Raw genomic sequence first — 13,397 nt, forward strand, 5'->3', positions numbered from 1 at the left:
ATCTTAATATGTTTCAATGAGATCAACTCTTATTCATGTGCACATTATCTTCAGAGGGGATTTTCAGTTCCTGCAATATATATTTCCACAAGATCAGCTCAAGCAATTTTCTGTATTCAAGTTTTAGCACAATTATGATTTAAAAAACCCAGCTGCTCTTTGCTGATTATAGAAAGTAAAAGGTCATTGTTCCACCAACTCCTCAATCTATTTCACATTAATCGGTATATCTTGTTGATAACCTTATTTTAGCCATTAGGCTATTAAACACTACAACCTCAAACAATCCCTGAACTACAATGGCTAATATTCTTATTATTGCATTATTATTGTTTCTTTGTTTTTTTATGTGTGCATGCCAGTGTGTGTGTGTATATATATGTACAGGTATTTGTGTATATGTGTGTGTGTGTGTATATCTCATTTATTATATTGTTTACAGTGCACTATGTTTATATATTCTGTTGTGCTGCTGCAAGAATTTCATTATCCTATCTGGGACATATGACAGTAAAACACTCTACAATGCCAGAGACCCAGGTTCGATCCTGACCACGGGCACTATCTGTACGGAGTTTGTACGTTCTCCCCCTACAGGTTTGTAGGTGTAATTGGCTTCAGTAAAAATTGTAAATTGTCCCTAGTGTGTGTAGGATAGTGTTAGCGCACGGGGATGGCTGGTATCTCGAAACCAAACTAAACAAAACGAATCTACACGCAGTGTACATAGACACATATAAAATAGGTGCAGGGGTAGGCCATTCGGCCCTTCGAGCCTGCACCGCCATTCAATATAATCATGGCTGATCATCCAACTCAGAAGGGCCTAACCCGAACCATCACCTATTCCATGTTCTCCAGAGATGCTGCCTGACCCGTTGAGCAACTCCAGCACTTAGTACATCGAGCGTGCGGACTGACCGGATTTTGGACTTTGAACAATGACGCCAAAAATGACCATATAACCATATAAACCATATAACAATTACAGCACGGAAACAGGCCATCTCGACCCTTCTAGTCCGTGCCGAACAAATAAACTCCCCTAGTCCCATATACCTGCGCTCAGACCCTAACCCTCCATTCCCTTCCCAAAGGAAGGAGCAAGTATTTGGAATGTATGCAAAAACAATTTCACCGTACAGTTGCATATGTGACAATTAAACCACTATTGAACCATCGTGTGATTTTATTGTAGATTAACATGTTCTGTTGATAAAACAGTGTCATAGAGTCATAGAATGATGCAGCGTGGAAACAGGCCCTTCGGCCCAACTTGCCCACACTGGCCAACATGTACATTAGTTCCACCTGCTCGCATTTGGTCGCTATCCCTCCAAACCTGCCCTATCCATGTACCTGTAACTGTTTCTTAAGGTATTGAGTGTATTAAGTGTTGCAAATTTAAAACTATCTTTCCTTTCAGGATGCGGGACGAGAGCGATTAGTGTACGAACAAGCCAGTCACGGATAGTGGGAGGTCGTAGTGCAGTGACAGGCGCATGGCCATGGCAAGTTAGCCTCCAAATGGCATATGACAAAACGCATCTGTGTGGAGCAACGATCATCAATCAGAACTGGCTTTTATCAGCCGCTCACTGCTTTCCTCATAGCCGAGGATTAAAGTATGTTAAACAAACATTACTATTTTACTCTTACTGTTCACCTAACCCACAGCAAACAGGGGAAAATCGTTACTTTTTGGCATTTATTTCATTCATTTTCTCCCTCTCTTCCTATATCACCGTCTATATCTCTCGTTTCCCTTTCGAACCGCAGTCTGAAGAAGGTTCTCGACCCGAAACCTGTTCATTTTCTCCAGAGTTGCTGCCTGACCCGCTGAGTTACCCGAGCATTTTGTGTCAATCTTCGGTGTAAACCAGCATCTGCAATTCCTTCCCACACATTACTATTTTATTATTCCATACGAGACAATTGAACAGATTAAGTTCATAAGTTCTAGAAGCAGAATTAGGCCATTCGGCCCATCAGACTACTCCGCCATTCAATCATGGCTGATCTACCTTTCCCACTCAACCCCATTCTCCTGCCTTCTCCCCATAACCCCTGACACCCGTACTAATCAAGTATCTATCAATCTCGACTTAAAAATATCCATTGACTTGGCATTCCCAGCCATCTGTGGCAATGAATTCGACATATTCATCACTCTATAACTAAAATTTCCCTTCTAAAGGTAGGTCACTTTTTGTAGGCTATAGCCTCTGGTCCTAGACTCTCGTACCAGTAGAAACATCCTCTCCACATTCACGCTATCCAGGCACTCTATTTATGTATTTGTTTTGTACATTATTATTCAAAATGAACTTTGGGTCTATTTTCATCCAGCTACATAGCTCCCTTAAAACTTGCAGTTATGAGAACAAAATGTTCTCCCAGTGTCACTTTCACCATTAGCCCATTAACATCAGTTGTAATTATTTTAGAGAGTTAAGTTTAGAGGTACAGCGAGCAAACCGGCCCTTCGGCCCACCAAGTCCACTACAACCATCGATCACCTGTTCACTAGTTCTATCCGACACACCAGAGTCATTCTACAGAAGCACAATTAACTGACAAACCTGCACATCGTTGGGATGTGGGAGGAACTGGATCACTCGGAGAAAACCCACGTACGTGGTCACAGGGAGAACATACAAACTCCTGCAAGACAGCGCCGGTAGTCAGGATCAAACCCGTGTCTCTGGCGCTGTGAGATAACAGCTCGACCGCCATTACTATTAATGCAAACTAAAATATAGATGTTTTTGAACAACCATTGTGGCCATATCCATTATTAATTTGTGTTACAGTAGTGTTAGCGTGCGGGGATCGCTAGTCGGCACGGTGTAGGTGGGCCAAAGGGCCTGTTTCCGCGCTGTATCTCTAAGCTAAACTTAATTAGAGCCTCATTAGTGTGTATTTGACTTAAATGTGAACATATCCTCTCTTAATGTAAGTTACAACGGAGCCTCTATATTGGGCCTTTGACTTTCCTGGTAATTTGTGCAGCCAGTGGGCCTGTTCTGAACAGTCAGTTCTGGAAGTGATTTCCAGTTGTTATTTGACATTCATTTTCTTTTGTCCCATCACAGTGTGAAGACACTTTGGAGAGCTGTGATAGGGCTGCGGGAAATAGATAAGCCCGACAGATGGACGGTTACACGGAAAATAGAAAAAATAATAGCACACGAGAATTTCCTGAACGGCAGAAACGATGTTGCGGTGCTTAAAGTGGACGATCCCATCGTATACGGAGACTACATCAGGCCAGCCTGTTTACCAACGCCTGGAAAATTCCGGAATGAGAAGTGGGCCCACTGTCATGTTACAGGATGGGGACTTATGGAAGAAAATGGTAGTATTTTTATGAGTAATATTTGTAGCGAAGTGTCTTACAAATTACTGGTTTTGCAGGGCCTTGCGCTAAATTAAACAGATTTTTGGTCAGGCTTTTAATTTCAGATTAGCTCATCTTGAAAACATGTCTCTTACACTTCTCCCCTAACCCCCCCCCCTCCCCACCCCCTTCCTAGTCTAGCACCTATTTCTCCCCTCCCCTTCCCTTCCATCTACAGTCCTTCCTCTAGCTTCACAATTCACAACTCTTTAATCCTTTTGTCTCACACCTTCTGTCTATTTTTTTTAATCTCCGGCCTTTGTCCACCATCTTGCCTATCAACCTCCCTCCCTCACATGTATATGATCCTCTTACCTGCTATGTCTTTATCTTGTACCTCCTCTCTTCCAGCTTTGTTCCCCCACCCCTCAAAGCCAGTCTGAAGAAGGGTTCCCAACCCAAAACCATCCATGACACCTATCCATGTTGTCCAGAAATGCCGCCTGACCAGCTAAGTTACCCCAGACCTCGTGTCTTCACTTCAGAATAGCCGTGCCAGTCAATGTGAAACTAACTTTCTAGTTGAGACGAAACCATCTGCAGATGTTTAAGAAAGAACTGTCCCTGGGATGGCGGGACTGTCATATGAGGAAAGATTGAAAAGACTAGGCTTATATTCACTGGAGTTTAGAAGGATGAGGGGGAAACCTTATAGAAACATATACATTTATAAAAAGACTGGACAAGCTAGATGCAGGAAAAATATTCCCAATCTTGGGTGAGTCCAGAACCAGGGGCCACAGTCTTAGAATAAAGGGGAGGACATTTAAGACTGAGGGGAGAAAAAAAAATTTCACCCAGAGAGTTGTGAATTTATGGAATTCCCTGCCACAGAGGGCAGTGGAGGCCAAATCACTGGATGGATTTAAGAAAGAGTTAGATAGAGCTCTAGGGGCTAGTGGAATCAAGGGATATGGGGAGAAGGCAGGCACGGGTTATTGATAGGGGACGATCAGTCATGATCACAATGAATGGCTGTGCTGGCTCGAAGGGCCGAATGGCCTCCTCCTGCACCTAGTTTCTATGTTTCTATGTAACTGCAGATACTGGAAAAATCGAAGGTGGACAAAAATGCTGGAGAAACTCAGCGGGTGAGGCAGCATCTATGGAGCAAAGGAATAGGTGACGTTTCAGGTCGAGACCATCTGCAGATCATCATTTCCAGTGGCATTTTCCAATTTTTAACTACTTTTTGGCAAATCAAAGAGGGAATATTTGTGCATGGTTATCAATGTAATTTATGTGTGGTCATACTACTGGTTTAAGGGTGTTATTTATAATTCTTTCTGTTGTTGACAACATGATCGTGATGTCTGTCCCATTCATGTGACCATTAAAATGTCTTAAAGTATAAGCATTTTGAAAAAATGTAAAAATGTAGTTGGCAAAGTATGTTTGAGATCAATTGAACATGTTTTGACTGCGTTGATAATAACCTGTGGCCTTGACTAGACATTCGTATAAAAATGATGAGCTGTGGAATGCTATGTATCTGCTACTAGGTTAACAGGCATTTCTTGTTAAAGAATTGACTCAATGTGGAAAATATATCGTTGACTTAATACGAGGGAATATATTTTTGACTACTTATCAGATATAAAGGAAATAATCCAAAGAGTGTCATTTATTGAACCAATGTTTGTTTAAAGTCTTCTGAGACCATTCTGAGAAAAAGGCCTCCAAATGTTACGTAATTCAATCATTAAAAGGCACAAGCAATAAGTGAGACACTGTGTTAGTGATCTTGTTGCTTTGGTGACATGAATTTCATTGGATGGAGATGGAAGAAAATGCTACTGGTGCTTCCTCAGATGGGTCTTAAGGTCATGCAGAAATTGTGCAAATTCATCACTAAGGTCTTGGAACGTCTGTCCCTCAATCTTGATTTGTATTGAATTAGTAAATCGTCCTAATCGTGGTGGCAGTAGCAATACTCTTCAGTTCATGTTCACAAATTATAGCAGCAGAATTAGGCCATTCTGCCCATCAAGGGCGGCGCGGTGGCACGGCGGTAGAGTTGCTGCCTTACAACACCAGAGACCCGGGTTCAATTCCGTACGGAGTTTCTACGTTCTTCCCGTGACCTGCGCGGGTTTTCCTCCGGGAAGTTCCGGTTTCCTTCCACACTCCAAAGATATGCAGGTTTGTAGGTTAATTGGTTTGATATAAATGTAAATTGTCTCTAGTGTGTGTGTAGGGTAGTTAGTGTGCAGGGATCGTTGGTTGGCACAGACTCGATGGGACGAAGGGCCTGGTTCCGTGCTGTATCTCCAAACTAAACTAAGGTGACAGTCTACTCCACCCTTCAGTCACGGCTGATCTATCTTTCTCTAAACCCCATTCTCCTGCCTTCTCCCATATAACCCCTGACACCCGTACTAATCAAGAATCTGTAAATCTCTGCCTTAAAAATATCCATACTCTTACTTATCTTGGCTTGGAAGAAGATGATTGATCCCACATTTGATGGTTGGTGACCCATAATGAAGATGCACAGAAAATCAGTAAATACCAGAAACACTCAGCGGGTCAGGCAACAACTATAGGAAGAGTAAATGCTTCAGGTAATAAACCCATGATTAGCACTTTGCATTTTCATTTCTATCTTCCAGCATTATTTTTTTATTTACTGTAGATAATGGGTTACTGGTAAGGATGGACTGGGCTTGATTCTAATGCACCCCCTTGTAAATAAACTAGCAGCACTCTAGGTTCAATAGACAATAGACAATAGGTGCAGGAGTAGGCCCTTCGAACCCAGCACCGCCAATCCAATATGATCATGGCTGGTCATCCACAATCAGTACCCCGTTCCTGGCTTCTCCCCCCTATCCCCTGACTCCGCTATCTTTAAGAGCTCTATCTAACTCTCTCTTGAATTGAGAGAATTGGCATCCACTGTCTTCTGAGGCAGAGAATTCCACAGATTCACAACTCTCTGGGTGAAAAAGTTTTTCCTCATCTCTGTTCTAAATGGCCTACCCCCTTATTCTTATCATTGATGATGTGCATGAAACACGTGACCGATTGGTGCCCAAGGTATGATACCAAGGAATTCAGGAGAGAACGGAGGACGCATTTGGTAACATCCTTTCACTGCCTTTAATCATTGCCTATCGTGGCTGGAGATCCACTTAGACATTGTTTTCCGAACAAGTGTTGTCTGGAAATCTTTGCTTGCAGCTCTGGACAGGTTCAGCACTGCTGCCCCTCCAGTGCGCTGTCCCATGGTGAAATACCGTGGTTCTGTGCTCTGAATAAGTCTGAAGAAGGGTCTCGACCCGAAACGTCACCCATTCCTTCTCTCCAGAGATGCTGCCTGACCCGCTGAGTTACTATCCCTGCAAATGAAGTTGCGAAGTTTAACAACTCAAGGAGTAGCAGTCACTTATGCCCCTGTCCCACTTAGGAAACCTGAACGGAGACCTCTGGAGTCTTTGCGCCCCACCCAAGGTCTTACCTTCTACTACCTGCAACCTACCTGCAACCTCCGGCAACCACCTGCAACCTCCGGCAACCACCTGCAACCTCCGGCAACCACCTGCAACCTCCGGCAACCACCTGCAACCTATTTAGACCGGCAAACTATTTTTAGTCGCGGCCGGTTTTGAATTTTTTGAAATAATCGCCGGAACATAGAAGAAGTGGAAACCACTTTCGACCATTAGGGAGACTGACAAAAACCTCCGGGAACCGCATGGAAACCTTGGGTGGGGCACAAAGTCTCCAGAGGTTTCCGTTCAGGTTTCCTAAGTGGGACAGGGGCATAACTGTCAAAACTTCACTGCCTTCCCATCAGTGTCTGCAACCTAGCCTGGTGTTGGGTGAATGAACGATACACATTGCATGCTGTGAGCAAATTCAGCCTTTGAAAGAGCCTCTCTGAATAATTCCCAACATTAAGGAATTTCTATGGAATAACATTCGAGGCCCAACTTGTTTTATACAACCTTTCCTGAATTTCCTTCTTGCAACAAAGGCCAATTTAATGAATTCTCCATCTATTCCACCTTTGAGTAACGTAAGCCTGTTTGATTCTAAGAATGGCAACTGAGTAGAGAAAGTTCATCTTACTGTGTAGGAAGGAATTGCAGATGCTGGTTTAAAACCGAAGATAAGACACAAAATGCTGGAGTAACATAGCGGGGTCAGGCAGCATCTCTGGAGAGAAGGAATGGGTGACGTTTCGGGTCTTTCCAGAGATGCTGCCTGTTCCGCTGAGGTACTCCAGCATTTAGTGTCTATCTTAAGTTCATCTTGCTAATGGGTTTTAGAGTTCCCATTGTATTCATGGTAAAGGGCCTGTCCCACTTGGGCGTCATTTGCGTGACACGCAGGTGGCGTGCGAAGATTTCGTGAATCCCAAAATCCTGGGGCGCCGTGTACAACCCCGCGTCACTGCCTATGTCACCACGCACCACGCGCGCGTAATGCACGCCTTGCACCCGTTGTTAGGATCGAACCAGAAACCCGGGTCTCTGGCGCCGTAAAGCAGCAACTCTACCACCGTGCCACCATGCCGCCCTTTGGTTTTCCAAAATATTCTACTTTGGAAAGAAAATATACCTGGGAATCGCAGCCCCTTGTCTCTGCACAGAAACTATCGTACATCTCAGGCAATCACATTTCATTGCCTGCGTTCAGCAACTACTGTTACGCCGCTGGTGAAGATTTCAAGAGAGCAGCCATCTCCAAAGACTGAAGAACTTGTGCAAAGTTCGCCAAAAGTTGTCAAGGATTTGTCAACAGAATGTTGGATTTCCTGTTTTATTTAAAATCTTATTTTTGATAATAGAAATATCAGTTCCATGTTGTCACACACCATATAGAAGGAAGATACTGAAGCTTTTGAGCTTCATCAGTTTTCCCTGCGATTTAATATCGACATATTCCCATCCCATCCGTGCCAGGGCTAATTTGCAATGGCCAATTCAACTCCCAACCAGTGCTCCAATCACCCAGAGAAAACCCACACATTACCTCACCCGACACTAGCGATATCCTGCCCCTTCTCTCTTCCAGTCTTCTCTTCTCTACCACGATCAATCTGAAGAAGGGTCTCGATCCAAAAAGTTGCCCATCCATCTCGCCAGAGATGCTGCCTGACCCATTGAGTTACTCCGGCACTTCATATTTTTCTCAAGATTCCAGCATCTGTAGTTCCTCGTGTCTCCACACAAGTGATAGTGGAAATATTGTTAACTCTTCATGTATCGTAGGAAGACGCTACATTCTATTTTCGATTGTACTGACGATGACTAGATTGCCTGTGGACGTTATGCAATCCAGTGGAATTCACTTAGGAAGGAGATGAGGAGGAATTTCATTAGTCAGAGGGTGGTGAATCTGTGGAATTCTTTGCCACAGAAGGCTGTGGAAGCCGGGTCAGTGGACATTTTTAAGGCAGAGATAGATATATTCTTGATTAGAACGGGTGTCAGGGGTTAAGGCAGGAGAATGGGGTTCGGAGGGAAAGATAGATCAGCCATGATTGAATGGCGGAGTAGACTTGATGGGCCGAATGGCCTAATTCTGCTCCTATCGCATGAACTTCTGAACTTATGAAATCCCTCTTTGTTTTTCTTTAGGCAGACTCTCACGCGTTCTTCAGGAGGCTGCAGTTCAATTGATTCCTTTAGAAACTTGTCAACAAAGCGACTGGTATGACCATAATGTAGATGATAAAATGATCTGTGCTGGTTTTGCGGGTGGAGGTATCGATGCCTGTCAGGTAAGATCATCCTTATTTGATAAGTACGCAATACCTCTTTACCCTGTGCCTCGAACTAAATTCATCAATTGACGTATTTTTCAATTAGCTTCCTTCTGACATTAGCAATAAATAGGAAATGAATACATGCAGAGAGACTAAATATATTAAGCACTTGTCATCTGCAAACTGCTTTGCATTATGAGTAGAACATATCTATATCAATGATTTGGACGAGAACATATCTATATCAATGAAAGTTCATGGCAGGATTAGCAAGTTTGCAGATGATACAAAAGTGGGTGGTGTTGTAGATAGTGAAGATGGTTGTCAAAAATTGCAGCAGGATCTTGATCGGTTGGCCAAGCGGGCTGAAGAATGGCTGATGGCATTTAATACAGAGAAATGTGAGGTGTTGCATTTTGGAAAGTCTAACATGGGCAGGACCTACACAGTGAATGGTAGGATTCAGGTGAGTGTTGTAGAGCAGTGGGATCTATGAGTGCAGGGGTGCATGGTTCCTTGAAGGTGGTGCCTCAGGTGAATAGGGTGGAGGAAAAGGCTTTTGGCACATTGGTCTTCATCAGTCAGAGTATTGAGTATAGAGGTCGTGAGGTCACATTGCAGTTGTATAAGACATTGGTGAGGTCGCATTTAGAGTATTGTGTGCAGTTCTGGGCACCATGTTACAGGAAAGATGTTGTCAAGTTGTCAAGTTGGAAAACAAGAACAACACAGCAGTGGGTACAAGTACTCATGAGTTGAGCTGCGAGTAAATTAAATGCATGAATAGAACAGCTTGTACATGTAGTGTATGATGTTTTGGCCGTATTCACAGTGGGCTTTTTTAAGTGTAGGCCAATACTAAATGTAGTTCAATCACTATTAGCTGATTTGATCCAGGTCTGGTTTTGCTGTTGTACACCCGATCCGTAATCCAGTTCGGGTTTCCACTACATCATCTAGTGTGCAGGTTGGGCTATTCTTCAGATTCATCTAGGAGCTTGAACCTACAACAGTTATGAGTATTTACTCTATGTGTTCTGCTAATAAAGAACGTAAATACGAAGCTGAACGGTCCAGTGTTTATACGTCGACAAACACTAAATAGCACATCAGTATTACTGAAGTTGTTTCCAGTGTCCCTACTCATATAGCATTGTATATTCAGAAAGCATGTTTGAGCGTTGAATGCCAAAGACAGCTTTATGTCTCAGTATACACTGGGCCTTCTGTCTCCAGGTTCAACATTACATACTGTACATGTCAGCAGATATATTAAATGTGGCTGGTGCATTGTAACTTATTTTCACTTTGAGCAAATGTAAAAGTCCATAGACCCATGTAATCAATTACACAAACACACCCTTGTTCCCAAATACGGTTCAGGAGTTATTTATTGACATTTCATTTGGTAAAAAGATGTTCAAAAGGATTTTGGGTGGAAGACGTATTCTGACGGTTATGAGCAGAATGGTAAGGGATGTGGGAGTGGATTCAGATAATCCAATTGTGTATGGTTTAGTTTAGTTTAGTTTGGAGATATAGCACGGAAACAGGCCCTTCGGCCCACCGAGTCCATGCCGACCAGCGATCCCCGCACACTAACACTGTCCTACACACACTTCTCTCTCTGTCAGTGATGAGGTGGTAAACTGTTCTACTTGCCTAAGTCAAAGTGTTCACCCCAAGGCCTAAGATCAATAGAAATTACAAATTTAAACTCATGTCTCCAGGGCTATTATAGATTATTAATCCAGTTTGGTCGCTCATGTGTCAGACGACGTGTAGCTGGCTGTTGGCTTCTGTCGCCGTCCAACATGTTAACAGAATTGGTCGCCCGCGGGTCACAGAGTGCATCGTGTCATCGTTTCCTGCGGATCGCCACCAGGAGGCTTCTGTCACGATCCCCATTTATCCAGTACATTAACCAATACACCACCAGCCCCAACACAAGGGTCAGTTCTAGTGCATCAACTTGGCAGCAGAATCTGCACTGCCCAGCTAAAGAACAAATCCTATGATGCGTTAAAATGTAAGAATGATGTAAACATCTTTATTGGTTTTGCTGGAGTTATCGATTGGTTTTGTTATCTGAGAATCACTTCTGACATTACGTTTCAGTTCAATTCTTATTTGTTGCTAGTTTGTGAGCAAAAACTAACTCAAGATACAAAAAAAAAAAATGTCAAAGTGCACTCACTTTAGACATTTTACTGTTTTACTGTTGTTTTTGTTTATAAATCATGTTTCTCTGGGTATCTAAATGTTATTAGTTGTTTAAGTTATGACATCGGATGGAAGCTGCATAGCAAATCTCGTTGCACCTATGTGCAATGTCAATAAAATATATTATTATTATTATTATTATTATTATTATTATTGGAACATTGATGGCATGGTTTCTATAGAGCCTGCTTGTGAATACAAGACACCTACAGATCCCAGTGTGTTTGTGTCTCCTAGGGTGACAGTGGTGGGCCGTTGTCGTGCAAGCAGAAAGGTGGAGAGGATTTCTACGTGGTTGGAATAGTTAGCTGGGGTGAAGGCTGTGCGCAACGTTTTAAACCGGGGGTTTACACCAGCACCAGCGCCTACGGAGAATGGATCATGGAAAGAACCGGGATGCACACCGCCCAAGTGATAAGTGCGCCGGATCAGGGAGAGAGCGTCGCCGTCGTAGAGAGTCAGACATCGTCCTTCGTGACAGAAGCAGCACCTGTACACCAATTCGCCACGTCAGAGCCCGTATCAATGGTGCACAGAAACTCACCTGGACAAACAGCTCCCCTTTTAAATCTGCTTATTGTTTTATATCACTTTTGTATTAGTTGTTATTCCTGAAGTTAAAGAAATATAATGAAAATGATTTTCAGACAGAAACATAAAACCCTTAGTATGACTGCTGTTGCATCCATCCTTTATTAAACCATATCGTGTCTCTATCCTCAACTCCTTCCTTATTTGCAACTTAATTGAGCAAAGTGTGATTCAAACCAGAACTTTTTGTTGTTTCTGCGAGAATACCCTTAAAGGCAAATGCAAGAAAGTCGATGTTTAGCTAGAGCAAGGGTTCCCAACCTGGGGTAAATTTACCTGTTAGGGTGTACATTTCGCCTACCCAGGGGGTAAATGTGTTGATTCTGGGTTTGTACATATTTTTTCTCATTGACTGACTGTGTTTGGTTCTGGTATACCGGTATCTGTTCATCATTAGTTGTTCATAAATAAGTGAAACAACATCATCTGTTATTTCATAATGTAATTATGCCGGCAGACGTTACAAGGCCTTCTATGCCTGAACCTCCAGACTCAGGAACAGCTTCATTCCCAGAGCTATAGCGGCTCTGAACCAGCCCTGCTGAGCCCCCCCCCCCCCCCCCCCCCCCCCCCCCCCCCATGTCTCCCTCGGATGGTTTTACAAACCTTTATTTCTATTTTACTGTTGTAATGTTCTTTTTACAAACCATGTTCTTGGGGTATCTAAATCTAAATTTTATTAGTTATTTAAGTTATGACATCGGATGGAAGCTACATACCAAATCTCGTTGCGCTTATGTGCAATGACAATAAAAGATATATTATTATTATTATTATTATTAAAGTTGCCAGGCATAAATGGAGCGATAAAGGTTTGGGAACCCCTGAGCTAGAATGTAATTTTATTTGTCGGTTAAATGTTAGTTGAATGTAGTTGGAAAGTCTCACGTTGAACGGAATGAAAAATGTTGTCGGGTTGAGAAAGGACTAAAAGAGGTCTTGGTTTTAGCGCCATATTTTAAGTTACTTCAGTAATGATTTTTAAAAAGGAACTGTAGATGCTGGAACATTCGAAGGTAGATAAAAATGCTGGAGAAACTCAGCGGGTGAGGCAGCATCTACGGAGCGAAGGAATAGGTGACGTTTCGGGTCGGGACTGAAGAAGGGTCTCGACCCGAAACGTCACCTATTCCTTTGCTCCATAGATGCTGCCTCACCCACTGAGTTTCTCCTAATTTTTGTCATTGGGTTAATGGTGCTTTATACTGCAAATACAAGCTGTTGTTGATTTCAACTCACAGTGGTTGAGGGCTACTAAAAATGCAAATTTTGAAAATGCAGACTTTTTTTTAAAAGAGTACAAGCTGATTTAGTTATCACTCTAGTGGACATCAAGGATGAAAATTACTTGAACGAGAATAAAATAAACAATTATAATAACTGATGCTGCTGGATTGCACGGAAGATTTGATGTGTACAATTATAAGATCACAAGATCATAAGTGATAGGAGCAGAATTATGCCATT

General features: G+C 42.7%; 1 protein-coding gene across 1 annotated transcript; it reads left to right on the forward strand.

Annotated features, from left to right (window-relative positions):
* Window positions 1-1,430: 1,430 nt before the first annotated feature.
* On the forward strand, window positions 1,431-12,041 carry LOC129710807 (transmembrane protease serine 9-like). The gene is made up of 4 exons (XM_055658060.1): window positions 1,431-1,625; window positions 3,096-3,358; window positions 8,989-9,131; window positions 11,577-12,041. Exons 1-4 carry the CDS (start codon window positions 1,528-1,530, stop codon window positions 11,952-11,954), a joined length of 882 nt encoding a protein of 293 aa, XP_055514035.1. The 5' UTR covers window positions 1,431-1,527; the 3' UTR covers window positions 11,955-12,041.
* Window positions 12,042-13,397: the final 1,356 nt, after the last annotated feature.

This window comes from Leucoraja erinacea, chromosome 28 (genome assembly GCF_028641065.1).
Source record: "Leucoraja erinacea ecotype New England chromosome 28, Leri_hhj_1, whole genome shotgun sequence".
NCBI classification, from domain to species: Eukaryota; Metazoa; Chordata; class Chondrichthyes; order Rajiformes; family Rajidae; genus Leucoraja; species Leucoraja erinaceus.

What these genes read in the sequence shown, in the direction of transcription:
- LOC129710807 (XM_055658060.1), top strand. Translation starts at nt 1,528, where the DNA reads ATGGCATATGACAAAACGCATCTGTGTGGAGCAACGATCATCAATCAG. An exon ending in GGGACTTATGGAAGAAAATG is followed by an intron (nt 3,359 to 8,988) that starts GTAGTATTTTTA and finishes GTTTTTCTTTAG; the next exon opens with GCAGACTCTCACGCGTTCTT. An exon ending in GAGGTATCGATGCCTGTCAG is followed by an intron (nt 9,132 to 11,576) that starts GTAAGATCATCC and finishes TGTGTCTCCTAG; the next exon opens with GGTGACAGTGGTGGGCCGTT.